Below are 15087 nucleotides of genomic sequence, written 5' to 3'. Positions count from 1 at the left end.
CAAAAAAACCCAACTATCTTCCTAAACACCAAAAATCTTTTCTCCAATAATATCTTCCAACTCAAAAAACCTACATAAAAAACCACTTCCCAAACACCCACTATGTACATATGAAAAGTTTGAAGGCAAATTAGAGCTTCTATTTTTTATATTTTTTTGGTGTATACTTTTGCAATGTGGTCCGAATCATCTTTGCCAAATCACCATTTTTTCCTCATCAATATAATAGTCAGAAATATTGCTAGATCAGCAAATTATTATATTTTCTATAGAACCCCAATTCACATTTTAGAATATTTATTAAAACAAAAAGGCCATCAATTGTAAAACTCAAAATCATCCACAGGACTTCAATTTTCAATCATAACATTCATAGTTACACAGCAACCAACAGTTGAGAGAGCAAGCTAAGGGGTTCCAGAATCCCCCAGAAAGATGTTAAAGCTTACAAGGATATCAAACACTACAACAATCTCAGAACTTATCTACACCTACTCCATCTCGAAGAACCTCGTATGCATCTCTACTCCGGGTTCTCTTTAACCCAGCTGTGAAATGGATCTTTCCTCCATCAGTTGTGATACATGTAACTTTCACCCAAATCATCACCTTAGTCTTCATCCCCTCTACATCGGCTAGTTTCCCTTTCTCGAGATATCCAGTGACTGTGGTTGAAAAGCGCAAAACAGTTGAGTCCTTGTAACCTACTTCACAAATCGAGGGTACGTAGACAGTAAGTTTATGTGTCTCTTCATTGAACTCATAGTTGGTGGCATCACGAGGGAAAACGCCTACTGCTATGTTATACTCCTTTAGCAGTTCCGGTAGTGGCTTTTGCATTTTCCCTGTACAGATACGTCTTGTTTAGTTAATGAATATAGAAGAATTTACCCTACTTGGCCCAAAAAAATGTAGGGTTTATACTAAGAGTGAAATTTGGGAAAATGTCACCAGGAAATCAGAGAATTCATCGTGAAGACAAAACTTGTACCTGATGGATGGTCGATATATGCAACTTTTCTACGATGATCTCTCTACTAGAAGGCTTAGGTTTGTCCACAAGTTCAAACAAACTACAGTGCCCAGTCGCAGACCCCACTACCACTACCTTATCTAAACTAGCTCATTTATCCATTTAAAGCACACGGTCAAGTTTTTCAAATGGAAAAAAAATACAAATAAAAAACAAAAATAAACAGTGCTTCATGAAGATATTCTCTTTACAATCTATTTTTTGTTTTCTGGTTTCCAATGTCCAATCAGAGGCTTCATCTCACAATTACTCTTATCTTATATGTTGCCCCCAGAAGGATAAATAAACTAGTCATGTTTTTTAAGTCTTGTCTCCTTGCTGACTGCACAGTCCACTCACAATTCTCAAGCCCCAAGTTTACTACAAGTTCAGGAAAAAAATTAGTGGGCAGGTTAGGTTTGAGTTCATGGGGTGGGTTTGTCCACCCCGCCCGTATCATATTTGGGGCGGGGCCAAGGATGGGTTAATTTTGTAACTTTAAAATAGCAAAACTAATAAAAATTAGAGTTAATATAGCATATTACAAAAAATAATTTATAATTAATGGGAGTTAAAAGATATAAGATAATAAATAAATAAATGAAAATGAATATTAAATGTAATATTTTAATATTATTATATTAAAAGAAGTTAAATTATATACATATAAATATTTTTAATAAATAAAATTGGGGTGAGGGTGAGGGTTGGGCGGAGCAAAACTCATCCCCACCCAATATCCTCATTGGCCAGGGAAAACCTGGGTGGGGCCGGGGGAAATTGCCATCCTTGCTACAATCCAAATGAATTTTACAATAACTGCCCTGCCAAGTTTTGCAATGGTTTAATTAATGGAACACATTGAGATGATTATAGATTTTGTTAGTGGTGAAACCTGAAAAGATTTAGACAAGCAATTATTTCACAAAGCAAGTAACAAAAGAAGACGTGTTTATTTTTATAATAACACCATTATCCCAGGAACAAATTTTGAAGCAGAAGAAATCAAACAATTGCATAAAGTATTAACAACAAACAAGATATCTCTCTGGTATGCAGATAATGTCAAAAAGAGACGGAGAATCTGTGGAAGTAAACAAACCTTTAATTTTGTTAACCAACCATTTGGTTCCTCCTTCAATGCTGGTTGACAATGACTAGTTATAGAAATACAGGTCAGTATAAAAAAATAACAGGAAAAATAACAGAAGAAGCTCAGGAATAACCAACTATAAGAATGCAGAGTGAGTACCCATATGCACAAGTGTTTCCAATATACATTACAGAATAAGAAGTAATGAATAAGGGGCTGCGAAGTAATTCTTGAGGAAATAAAGGAATTAATTGCAATTTTTATAATATATTGAAATTTGTTTTTCAGTGTCATAATATTGCTGCAATAATTTTCAAGATGCTCTAGAAACAGTACTTCTACCTTTTATTATCATTCCTGGTCAAGTTTACTGCTGTGAAAGTCAGGTTAATGCTATGAAATGAACAGAGAAAAAAAAATTAAAATTCCACTTAGTGGGAAGACTATCCAACTACACGTCCAAGTGCAGCATTGTGCATTGACAAACTGCATCTGGAATTATTCTCTAAACTCCAAGTACATCTAAAAATGCGAAGTGCAAACTATTCTTAATTATAACACGTGTATTTTGAAAACAAAGGGAAAAAGATTCATCCTGCAGGATGGGTTTGTGCCATTAAACAGAGCCCAACCAAGTTGGCAAGTCCTAGTGACTCGTACCTATCATAGAGATTGCAATGCAATCAAATCAGCTACAAATGTCCATGATAGTTGGAAACCATGGATTGAAGACTTAATTTGGCAATGTTTAATAAAATAATTCCTCTCTATAACTATAAGAATTTTATCTAAGAATAGAGATCACAAACTATTCTTCAGTTATAACAAGCTGATTTTAAAAACAAAAGGAAAATATCTGAATTTGTGCCATTTGAACGGAGCCCAACCATGTCGGCAAGACCTACAGATGCTCACATTGCAAAGAGATTGCAACACAACCAGCCGTAAAGCTCCATGATAGTTGAATACCATGGGTTAGAAAACCTAATTTGACAATGTTCAATTAAAGGGCTGATGAACTCATCGATATCACTTAGGGTTAATAACATATTAGGACTCAAGTGCCTTGAGCAGTTACTCTATTGAAATTTAAATGGCTCAAGTTTGTTTTAAAAAAAAAATGAAAATGAAAAATACCCTAAATAGTTATGCAATTATGGAGATTCCCAAATATTGCTTCCAATTTTCAGGAAGCAATTGCAAGAGTAATTTACAATAAATATTTGAGTAAGCTTCAAAAACTTTTCGTAAAGACAAAATCCAGCATCCTAATCACTTATCTATGCAGAATATTGGCATCCATGACGGTCATTGTAAACTGATTTTAACTTATCATCATCCACAAGAACTTAGTGCTCGGAAATAATAATTTGAAAAAATAAAAATAAAAATTCAGATTTCTGAAATCATGTTTAGTAGATTTCTTTCTACAATCCACAAGAATTAGAAAGATGTTAAAGATGAGCTTGTAAAGGCTGCATTTGCAACTATGCAAGAAGTTAAAAATAGCAAAAGGAAGCAATATTTATTTACAAGGATGACATCAAAATTACTTTATTCGATTGAGTGTAATTATTAGGTAATCATGCCATGTTTTGAGTCAAATTCTTCAAATTCAACAAGGTTAAATCAAACAAAACCCTAATTTGGCAATCAAGATAACAACTTTGTGATCAGATCAGCATAAATTAGGATCACACGATCTTAACAAGGCGATAAAAATTGCAAAATAGAAGAGAAACGTACATTGATATCTTCGCCGACGGAGTTGAGCTCCTTGTTGGCTTTCTGACCTACCCAGTAAGATCCAACCTTGTTCAATATCTGATCCATTTCTCTCTCTCTCTCTCTCTCTCCCTCCCTCTCTCTCCTCTCTATCTGTGTGTATATATATATGTATATGTGTATCTTTCTCTCTCTATTGACAAATGATTATTCTGGTTCTCTCTCTATCGATTGAAGAATTTCCCTCTCTCTAAAATTTTCAGAGAGAGAGAGACATACACAAATAGAGACAGGACAGAGAGAGGTCGTCGCTCTTTCCACGCGATTTTTCAGCCTCTGTTTTTTATGTAGCCCCGTCTGATTTCCGAGGGAGAAGGTAAAGGGATCGATAGCAAAGGAGTTAATAGTGAATGCATCGATGATAAAGGGGTTGATAAAATTATATTTATTTTGATGATAGTTGTTGACGTGAGAATTATTAAATTATTTTTATATAAAATAAATATAATATAATAAAATAAATGGAGATTTATCAATAAATTCTAAATTTTGAATTTATAAATCAGTTGGTCTCATTTTTATTCTACTAAGCCTCCGTTTGGGAAGTGGGTTGGCTTTTTGGCTTTTTGGCTTTTTTGGCTATTTTAGCCTGGGCTAAAAAGCTTGGTTTGGGAAGGGCTTTTTGGCTTTTTGGCTTTTTTGACTTTTTTTGTGAGAGAAGAATGTAATGATTATGGGTTGGATGTGATATTTTGTTTTTTGTGGCTAAAATAGCCTATTTTGTTTTTTGTGGCTAAAATAGCCAAAAAAGCCCCGTTTAGCTCTTGCCAAACGGAGGCTAAATTGTTTAGTCCCATTCAATTCTGAGGGACGTAATTACCCTCATTTAACTTTGATAAGGCTGTTAGGGAAAAATTGGGTGTGGTGCATGTGTGTCTCACGTGCATAATTAGTGAATGGATGTGTGGTGTGTTGCATGTGATACATTGTGAGGGTGTCATAGAATGGCAAAGCGCTGTAAGGGGTTTTTGTTTTAGACTGGGTTGGTGTGTTTGGGGGTTCACACAGGCAGACACAAACACATTCACAACACACACTCAAGACCAAACCACCATCGACAGAGTCAAGATCTTTGATGCCAACCCCGACATCCTCCGCGCCTTCGCCAACTCCGACATCTACGTCACCGTCACCGTTGCCAACTCCGACATCCCCGCCGTCTCCAAACACTCCGCCGCCGTGTCCTGGGTGGCTAACAACATCCTCTCCTTCTACCCCACCGCCAAAATCCACCGCATCGCCGTCGGGAACAAAGTCATCGCCACCACCGACAAAACCCTCATCGCCCACCTCTTTCCCGCCATGAAATCTCTCCACGCCGCCCTCAATGTCGCCGAAATATCCAGCATTCAGGTCTCCACACCTCATTCACTAGGTATATTATCAATCTCGGATCCACCCAGTTCGAGTCGGTTCAGGCGGGTTTACAACCGGGTCATATTTGCCCCAATCCTTGAATTTCATCGCCAAACAAACACGCCCCTCATGGTTTGCCCATACCCGTTTTTCGGGTTTACATCGAATACTCTGGACTACGCTCTGTTCAAGCCAAACGGCGGCGTTTTTGACCACGCTACAGGGATGAACTACACGAACATGTTTGATGCACAGTTGGATGCGATTTACTCGGTGATAAAAAGGCTGGGATACAATGACGTGGACGGCGGCGATGGTGGTCACACACACACAGCACACACCAAACCCAACTCTCTCTTTCCTCTCTAAGAGACACCCAGCGCATAACGCACACTGTTACACGCGCACACACACACAGTGCTGGCTTCAACACACCCACACACACATACACAATGATACACACATACACAGCACACACAACGCACACAGTACACACGGAATGAGCAACGTTTCCAAAAAAAGAACTGATCTAGCAAACACAGTCCCACATTAAACCAAGGGCACTCTCGTCCACACAGTTAAACAAAAATGGAAAAAATAAAAAATAAAAAAGACCAAATCAACCCACCAGCAGGACTATTTGGTATAATAGAATAAAAGTGGGACTATTTGGTATAACAGTTTGTAAAGTAGGATTTATTGGTAAATAATCCTAAAACAAATAAAATTAGGGAAATTGTTTTTAAAATCTTTAATAATAGTTATTTATAGGATAAAGGATATCAAAAATAAGGATGATGCCTTAGGTCCCTCAATTAAGAACGTGCGCATTTTTAATTCTTTCTTGGACCAAAATATCCTTCACAAATCAACTGAGAACACTCCATCGGATTTCGAAAACTCAATTCCATTTCAAACATCCAACCATCTTCATGAGTAAGAGAATATGAGAATTAGGGTTTCACAATCATCTTCACTGTCGACATTACAGTTTCATTATCTTTTGTCAAAATCTTTTCCATTCCTTCCTCACAAATTTCTCTGACCCGTTTTCACTGTTCATCGTTATCTCAGTTCATCTTCATCTCAGGGTATATCAGTTTGTAATTAGGGTTTCATCATCACTCTGGTAAGTTTTCTCCAATCCAACTAGTTTTTCTATGGAAACACAGTTAATTGCATATTATATTAGCTTTCCATTAATTAGGGTTTCAATTTCTTAATAAAAAGCTACATGAATTTAAAAAATGTTATTTCTCTAAGTTTTGAACTTATTCTTGAAGATGTTTTTTTGACTTTGTCTGTAAATTTGTCTATCATTTGAATTTCTCCGGTATTTGCTAAATTTATGTTTCTTCTTTGAATTTTCTCTGACATGTTTATTCTCTCATTTTCTCTGACATGGTTAATTTCTCTGTATTTCTCTGTGTAATTTTCAAATACAATTCATTCAAATTTCTTTGCTCTATAAATTTCTCTGGCATTTTCATTTTCTGTGCTTGCTAGATTTATATTTCTTTCTTGAGTTTTCTCTGGCTATATTTTACATCTATATATAATTTTACTCTCTTGTCTGTGTCTATGTTTCTCTGGCATTTATAATTTTCTCTGGTCACATCATTTTTCTCCCTTATGTGTGTCTGTCATGTTTAATATTCTCTAGTTGTCTATAAATTTCTCTGCAATTTTCATATTATGGAATGAAAATTTTCTCTGACTTGCCATGTTTAATTTTCTATAGCATATGTATAATTTTACTCTCTTGTCTGTGTCTATGTTTATCTGGCATTTATAATTTTATCTAGCCATATCACTTTTCTCCTTTGTGTGTGTCTGTCATGTTCAATTTTCTCTGGTTGTCTGTAAATTTCTCTGGCATTTTCATATTATGGAATGGAAATTTTCTTTGGCTTGTTATGTTTAATTTTCTCTAGCATATATGTAATTTTCTCTGGCTTGCCAGAATTATTGGTTTCTCTGTTCTATATGTTTCTGTGGCATGTTTACATTGCTTTGTTTATTTTATCTTGCTAATTGTGGAATGGAAATTTTCTCTGGCTTGCCATATTTATTAGTACTCTGACATTTAATTTTTAGTGTCTAATTTTCTCTGACATTTATTATAATTTTCTTTGGCTACCTTAATTTTCTCCCTTATGTGTAATTTTCTCTGACATGTTCAATTTTCTCTAGCATGTTCAATTTCCTCTGTGATTTAATGTTGACATCATTATGTTTTCATTGTTTAGAAATGTCGAAATGTAAAATTAGCAAAACACCAGAAACACCAAGCAAGAAATAGAAACTCTCTCAACCTTCTTATGATCTTAGATAAAAAAGTAGCAAAACACCACAAACTCCTCGCCAAAAAATAGAAGTCCAAGGTGATGAAGCAACAAGCATCAAGGTGAACACCCCAACTTCAAAAGACTCAACCTCAACAGGGAAAAAACCTGTTAAACTCCAAAGAAAGAGAGCTCATTAAAGCATTCAATACCGATCCAATCTCTCATCTGTTGTCTCCTTTTTCCAAACTCTTAAATTCAATTCAAACCAACTTGAAGAGCTTCAAAAGACTCCATTCTGGTATTTGATCTAAGTTCTAACCACTAGAATGATGGATCCAAAGAAGTTAAGGAAATTTGATGATGATGTAGTTGCAATAATCTAATGTTACAATGAAAAAATGAAAGCATTCACAGTTGGTAAAAAGAGCTTGACCTTTACAACCAATGACATGACCTTGATTTTTGGTTTGCAAGGTGGTAAAGGAGCCATGTCATTAAGATACTCAAAAAAGCCAAACACTGCATTCCTTAGGCGAAGATTCCCAAAGGACACAAGGCTCACTGGTCCTGTTCTTAAGAATGCCTTGCTTAAAGCAATGAAAGGCAAGCAACTAACTGACTTCAAAGATGTAGCAATCATTGTTACCTTGTACTTGTGTCTCATCGTATTTTTTGCAACAAGTGGGAATTCAATAGGGTGGGTTTTTATCAAGTACGTGAACCTCTTGAATCAATGAAGCAGTATGATTGGCCAAAGGCAATCACAACAACATTGATCAATTCTATCACAGCATTTCACAAAACTGCAGAAAAAGTTACGGGGTGTGTCATTGCATTGCTGGTAAGTAGAATTTATAGTTATGATACTTACAAATTTGTGTGTTTAGCAAAATTTAATTATTTCAATTTCCATCACAATACTAGCTATGCGAACATGAGGCTATCATTGACTCGGAAGACAGTAACACAACTGAATTCCCAAGATGTGCGAAGTAGAACCTTCAAAGCTTGACCAAACAGTTGCAGAAGATACCAATCCACTCTCTTGCATCTTGACAAGTTAGATTTCTATCGCCACTAAAGTCTCAGTGAAATTCTAAAATTTCTCTGACCACTGGTTTCTTCTTTGATTACCACTGGTTTATTTCTACCCTTATAATGAATTTTCTCTAGAATCCAAATTTCTTTGACCACAATTGTAACACATTAACTTATATGCCCTGATTGATTTTCTCTGATATCTGAATTATGTTGGTTGTTTCATAATATTCTCTAGCTCATAAAATTATTTCTCTTTGTGTCTAATTTTCTCTGCCCATAACTTATGTGTCTTGACTGATTGAGATCAATTTTCTCTAAAATTTCAATTTATGTTGCTTCTTTGATTAACGTTGTTTATTCCTGCCCTTATAATTAATTTTCTCTGGAATTCAAATTTCTTTGACCACAATTATATTGATTTTCTCTAATATCTAAATTATGTTGCTTGTTTCATAATTTTCTCTGGCCCATAAAATTATTTGTCCTGTGTGTAATTTTCTCTAGCCCATAAAATTTTCTCTGAAGTTTGTATCCCATTAGTATGATTTAGATGAATTTTATCTGGTCCATAACTTATGTGCTTTGACTGATTGAGATCAATTTTCTTTGAAATTTCTATTTATGTTGCTTCTTTGATTACTACTATTTATTTCTTCCCTTGTAATGAATTTTTTCTGAAATCCAAATTTCTCTGACACAATTATAGTAACATTAACTTATATGCCCTGATTGATTTTCTCTGATATTTAAATTCTGTTACTTGTTTCATAATTTTCTCTGAGTCATAAAATTATGTCTCATTGTCTATAATTTTCTCTGGCCCATACAATTTTCTCTGAAGTTTGTTTCCCATTAGTATGATTTAGATGAATTTTACTTGCCTTATTTGAATTTTTCTCTCAGTGAATTTTTAATATTTCTCTAATAAAAGAACCTCCTTTTATAGATAGATAACAATGAGCTAGTTAAAAACCTATCAGAGGAGTTTTGTCTTGGTAAAAAGAAGAAGAAAGAATCAAAAAAAGACAATTGTCAAATTCAAGAAGACATTAGAAGATTCATCTGAAGAAGAATGAGGGAATGAAGAAGGAGAAGGCAACATAGAAGAACAAAAAGCAAGCAATGGAGAAGAAGATCAAGCAAGCAGTACACAAAAAAATCAAGCAAGCAGTGCAGAAGTGGAAGCCAGAGAAGAAAATGAAGAAATAGAAGACAAAGAAGAAAATGAACAGAAAGAAGAAGACAGTGAAGAAGAAAATGAAAACACTGAATCTAATGAAGAAGAAGAAAACAATGAGGAAAGGGATGAAGAAGAACATAATGAGCCAATGGACCAACATCATGATAGCATTTGTGGTTCAACAATGCATCAGCCTCAAGAATCTGAGGAATCAAAGAATGCTCGAATTGCTAATTTACATCAAAAACTAAAAGCACTTGCTAAATCTAAAATAGAAGAAGAGAAAAATTAGAATGAATTACTTACAGAAAAGGACATTGTAATAAGAACCTTGACATCAAATAACTCAGAACTTCAAGAAAGAGACATCACAAACCAAATGAAACTGAAGATGATACAAAAACAATTCAATAGTTGAGGTATTCAATTTCAGAGCTTTAAACTGAAAATGCTAGATTGCATGAACAAATTCAAGAACTATCCGTTTAACTAGGAACACACCCTTACCGAACACCAACACAAGTTCAACCCCAAGGTCAATGAAAATCTTGAGTCACAAAAAGTTATGTTCTTGTGTCAACATAACTTAATGAAATTTCTATTTATTACAATTTTCTCTGTCAATGGTAATTTTCTTTGGAAATTAAATTTCTCTGACCACATTAGTTTGAAAAGTTATGTTCTTGTGACAACATAACTCAGAGAAATTCATATTTATTACAATTTTCTCTGTCAATGGTAATTTTTTCTGGAAGTTAAATTTCTTTAACCACATTAGTTTGGCCAGTTTTATTTTCTCTGTCTATTTGCTTATTTGATTTTTGGGGCTTGTTTGATTTTCATTGTGTATAGTTGGAATAGAAGTGGAACGACAACCAACAATCCAACAAGAACAAGTGGCATACAAACAACAACCAAAATAAAAGACAAAAGTCTATAGTAATTGAAAAATATTAAATTAAATAAATTTACATATTGAAATATGATCTGTTACTTTAGAGAAATTTAAATTTTACTAATATTTTCATTGTCTATAGTGAAAAAAGATCCTATATCAATGGTAAAGAACTTAAAGGCAAAAGAAAGGAAAGAAAAACAGCAAGATCCAGACTTTCAATATCCCAAAATTATGAAGGTGACTAGAGGTTTAAAGCAAGCTGCAAAGCAAACAGGGCAAACCACCAAAGACAAAGAAATACTTGATGCCGATGAGTACGTCTTGCCTTAACCAACAAGCATAAAAAAATCTTAAGTTTTTCCATAAACTCTACCGGTTGTAAAATTGGTAAAAGAACATCTAAAAGATATTTTGCAGCATATATCAAATGTGTCTGGACTCGAGTAAGTACAACAAATAAAATAGAAGATAACAAACAACAATTTACTAACTTATATTGCATTAACAACTATTGAATTCCTTCTTTGTCATCTTGTAGGGCTTTAATCTGGTCGAGTGAGTTGAATTTGATTACTTTTGAAGATATTGGAAACTTAATAAAGGAAAAAGAAATTACCAACAATGAAAGTCTTTTTTATCAAAATTTCTATGCAATGTTCCATCAGCCTTTATAAACCAATGTTACAATTATAAATGACATTTTTCAGGTCATTGATGGTTATAGAGAAATCCTATTTGCTGACCAAAGGAGAAAAGGACAACAACCAACTTCATTTTTTTTCACATACATGAGCTTGGTATGTTACTACTCTTTTATTTGATTTTCTCTGAAATTTACTTACTACTTTCTCTTGTTAAAAATACTTCTTGAAGCCAGTTATGTCACTAGTTTAATTTTCTTTGGCTAGTTGTGTGCATTTGAAATTTCTCTGTGTGTATATTTTTGAAATTCTTGTCATATCAACTTTCTCATAACCATTTTTTGATTTTCTCTGATCGTAGAACTTCATCAAGATGACGGAAAATCAAATTTTCTGAATCTCATTATTTGACAAGCATATTGAAACCGCATGGAGGAACTACAGGTTCCTCTATTTCCCAATAAATATTGGGGACAACGAGAAGTCAACAGATGGAAATCATTGGACATTTCTTGTCTTGGACAAACACGACAATTTATGGAGATACTACAACTCACTAAGGCCAAGGAGGGATGATGCATAAGACAAATATATCAAAGATGCAAAACAATTGGTAACTAGTGCAAATTTCTCTGCTCCGTGATAATTTTATGTGATGATAATTTTCATAGAATCCTATTAATTTGTGTGTAAATTTCTCTGTTATTTAAATATATATATATATATATATTGCAGTAAGATTATGTGGAGAATTTTATGAAAGCTTGTCTTGAAAGAGAGACATAATCACAACCCTTTTTCAAATTAATAGACTCACAAAACACAAATTATGACTTTTAATATGTTGACAATGCTCCACAACAAGCCAGTGATTCATAAGTTTCGTACAACATCTATAAATAAGATAATCTAATTTGAATGTTTCTTAAAACTAACTATACCTATAATTTGTATGCAGTGTGGATTGTGGCCTTTTTGTATGCTACATAATGAGACAATATAGCAACCATGAACCTATCAGCTTGACATTGTCGACTAAACACGTAAGGTTGACGGAGGCAGAAATCATAGAGAGATTTGAGACTAAAGTTGGCCGGTTAGGGACAGAGCCAATTCAAATACCTCATAAAAAAGAACAGAAAGTCTAATAGTGAAAATATACTAGTGAAAGGAAGACAATGCACACAAAGTAATTAGGAATATCCCTTCAATTTATTTTTTTTCATATATTGAAGGAATGATAATGTTTGACATATATATATATATATATATATCTTTTTTTGACTAATGTAAATTTCATAGCTATCAATGATTAAATATATATATATATATATATATATATATATATTTATAATGCATGCTAAGTGGTGATTGTCAACACAATCCACACAGAGAAAATTGTCTGAGGAAATTTCTCTGGTATGAAGTTACTAGCATTTCACAGAGAAATTTAACTCGTATTGTGCCAAGAGGATGCCTATATAATCATGTAATTTGTAATGCATTGTGTTGGTACAAAACAATCATCAAATTCAAAAAACACAATACACACTGTAATTTTCTCTGCTATTGGCAAATTTCTTTGGATGAATTTGACCTCACAAAACATAGTGCACTATTGGCAAATTTCTCTAGATGAATTTCCCACAATGCATATAGTAAATTTCTCTGGATGAATTTGACCTCACAAAACGCAGTGCACTATTGGCAAATTTCTCTGGATGAATTTGCCACAATGAACATAGTAAATTTCTCTGAATGAATTTGACCTCACAAATTTCTCTGCTATTGGCAAATTTTTCTGGATGAACTTGACCTCATAAAATACAGTGTACAGAGTAATTTTATCTGCTAGTGACAAATTTCTCTGGATGAATTTGCCACAATGCACATAGTAAATTTCTCTCTTATTGGCAAATTTCTCTGAATGAATTTGACTTCACAAAACACAATGCACATTTCAACAAACACAATGCACATAGGAAATTTCTCTGTTATTAGCAAATTTCTCTAGATCAATTTGATTGATATTATAAAGGCACTCCCAAAGTATGTTTCTAAAAACACAATACAAAAAGTAATTTTCACTGTTATTGGAAAATTTCTCTAGATAAATTTGATTGGTATTATGTAACAACCCCGACCCATGATTAACGTTAATCCATGCTTAATTATGCCAAATAAATAATTAAAGTGAAATTTGCATCATATATTGCCTTATGTGTATGTTTATATCTGTTCAACATAGAAATATATGTTCATGTTTCCGTTTTGGTTTGCGAATTGAAAGCCTTATCGGCAACCGATTTATAAATTGACTTGATTTATGTGTTATTTAGGAATTATCGAAAATTATGGTAGGTTTGATTAAAATTCGGTTCAGAACAATTAAATTAGATTAATTTAATGCCCACTTGATTAGCCTTGATTAATTCTCATTAGGCAAGCATATATAAGGCTTCTTATGTGCTCTCATTCATTCTTTTCTCTCATATCAACACATTTTGAGCTCACATACACACAAACGTGTAGAGAGAGAGAGAGGTTAGGGAGAAGTCTTCAAGCAAAGAATTTTCTAGAGAATTAAGGAGAATTGTAGAAATTGAGCAAGAACTCACTAGGATTTAAGGAGTTGAGAACCTAAGGTATGAAACCAAGCCTTTAGTTGTGTAGTTAGGGTGCTTAACTCATGTATTCAAAAAGAATTAAGTGAATTGGGGCAAGAATTAAGCTTAATGAAGTAGAAGAGAAGAGTAAACACACATGCATGTACATTACATTGCATTTAGAACATGTTGTCTAAGAAATTGTCCCATACATGTTCATATTTTGGTTGTAGTCTAAGAATTCACTATGTTTTTTAGTAGAATATCTCATTTAATCAAGTTGAATGTTGCACAATTGACATACTTTTGGGCCTTAATTTCATGAAATGATCTTTAAACCTTCATATTTTACAAGTTTACATATGTTATCTCAAGTTTTAGGCCCAAAAAGATGTGAATTGTAGCCTTGGATTTGAATTTGGAGCTAAGAAGAGCAATCTGGAAATCCTAGATTTTGCCTCTCCGCTTGAGCGATGGATTCTCTGCTCGAGCAACCAGAAGTCCGCTCGAGCATGAAATGCATGCTCCCAGAAGTTCTTATGTTTTGCAGTCCACTCGAGCAACAAAAGTTACGCTCGAGCGAAGGCATGTCCTTCACGCTCAAGCGAGTGTCGTGTGAGTATCGAGCGGAAACATCAAGCAACCGGCACTTTTGCAAAAGTTTACAGACCGCTTGAGCAACAGATCTTAAGCATGAGTGACCACTCACATTTTGCATGTCCGCTTAAGCGTAGGAAGTCCTGCTCGAGCGAGGACTCTGTTTTCAGCAAGTTTTGTCAAGTGTTTTCAAGTGCATTTTTGCATCCTCATTTCATCCTAGGCATACCTAGGCCAAGATTAAGGCACAATAATGAGGATAAAAGTAGAGACATATCAAGATAAGAAAAGAACAAAGTAAATATTTCCAGACGTGTAATTCAATATGTATTCGTTTTATACCTATGTAGGTCACGCGCCGCAAAATATCTGAATGGCCTACTTTATGCGTCTGTTTGGAGCCATCTGTTATTTGTAACTAATAACTCTGTAAGGTTATTGTCACGACTCAAACCCGCCCCTATGAGTTTAGCACCGTAACCGATCAGTAATCCGTGATTACCGAAGGCCTGCTTAACAGTAATACAGAGTACAGGGGCTGGCGGAAGCCAAAACAGTAATTAAAAGATGTCCAATGAGCTGTGACAGTC

At 34.2% G+C, this 15087-nt stretch overlaps 2 protein-coding genes across 2 annotated transcripts; one reads left to right on the top strand and one right to left on the bottom strand.

The window, feature by feature from the left end:
- Positions 1 to 321: 321 nt before the first annotated feature.
- LOC114259850 (uncharacterized protein At5g01610) lies at positions 322 to 4265 on the bottom strand. Its single transcript, XM_028199881.2, has 3 exons — positions 3852 to 4265; positions 2115 to 2169; positions 322 to 845 (listed from the first exon to the last, which is right to left on the bottom strand). The coding sequence occupies exons 1-3, from the start codon at positions 3936 to 3938 to the stop codon at positions 475 to 477; spliced, it is 513 nt and encodes a 170-aa protein (XP_028055682.2). The 5' UTR covers positions 3939 to 4265; the 3' UTR covers positions 322 to 474.
- A 525-nt stretch (positions 4266 to 4790) lies between these two features.
- LOC114259847 (glucan endo-1,3-beta-glucosidase-like) lies at positions 4791 to 10983 on the top strand. The gene is made up of 2 exons (XM_082889923.1): positions 4791 to 5565; positions 10793 to 10983. Exons 1-2 carry the CDS (start codon positions 4791 to 4793, stop codon positions 10981 to 10983), a joined length of 966 nt encoding a protein of 321 aa, XP_082746049.1.
- The last annotated feature ends 4104 nt before the right edge of the window (positions 10984 to 15087 follow it).

The sequence above is a fragment of the Camellia sinensis genome, chromosome 10 (genome assembly GCF_055761805.1).
Source record: "Camellia sinensis isolate YWXY chromosome 10, ASM5576180v1, whole genome shotgun sequence".
NCBI classification, from domain to species: Eukaryota; Viridiplantae; Streptophyta; class Magnoliopsida; order Ericales; family Theaceae; genus Camellia; species Camellia sinensis.
This window is presented reverse-complemented; position numbering and strand designations above follow the sequence as displayed.

What these genes read in the sequence shown, in the direction of transcription:
- LOC114259850 (XM_028199881.2), bottom strand. Translation starts at nt 3,938, where the DNA reads ATGGATCAGATATTGAACAAGGTTGGATCTTACTGGGTAGGTCAGAAA. An exon ending in CCGTCGGCGAAGATATCAAT is followed by an intron (nt 2,170 to 3,851) that starts GTACGTTTCTCT and finishes TTCTATAACTAG; the next exon opens with TCATTGTCAACCAGCATTGA. An exon ending in GTTGGTTAACAAAATTAAAG is followed by an intron (nt 846 to 2,114) that starts GTTTGTTTACTT and finishes GTATCTGTACAG; the next exon opens with GGAAAATGCAAAAGCCACTA.
- LOC114259847 (XM_082889923.1), top strand. Translation starts at nt 4,791, where the DNA reads ATGTGTGGTGTGTTGCATGTGATACATTGTGAGGGTGTCATAGAATGG. An exon ending in CGTGGACGGCGGCGATGGTG is followed by an intron (nt 5,566 to 10,792) that starts GTCACACACACA and finishes CATTGTCTATAG; the next exon opens with TGAAAAAAGATCCTATATCA.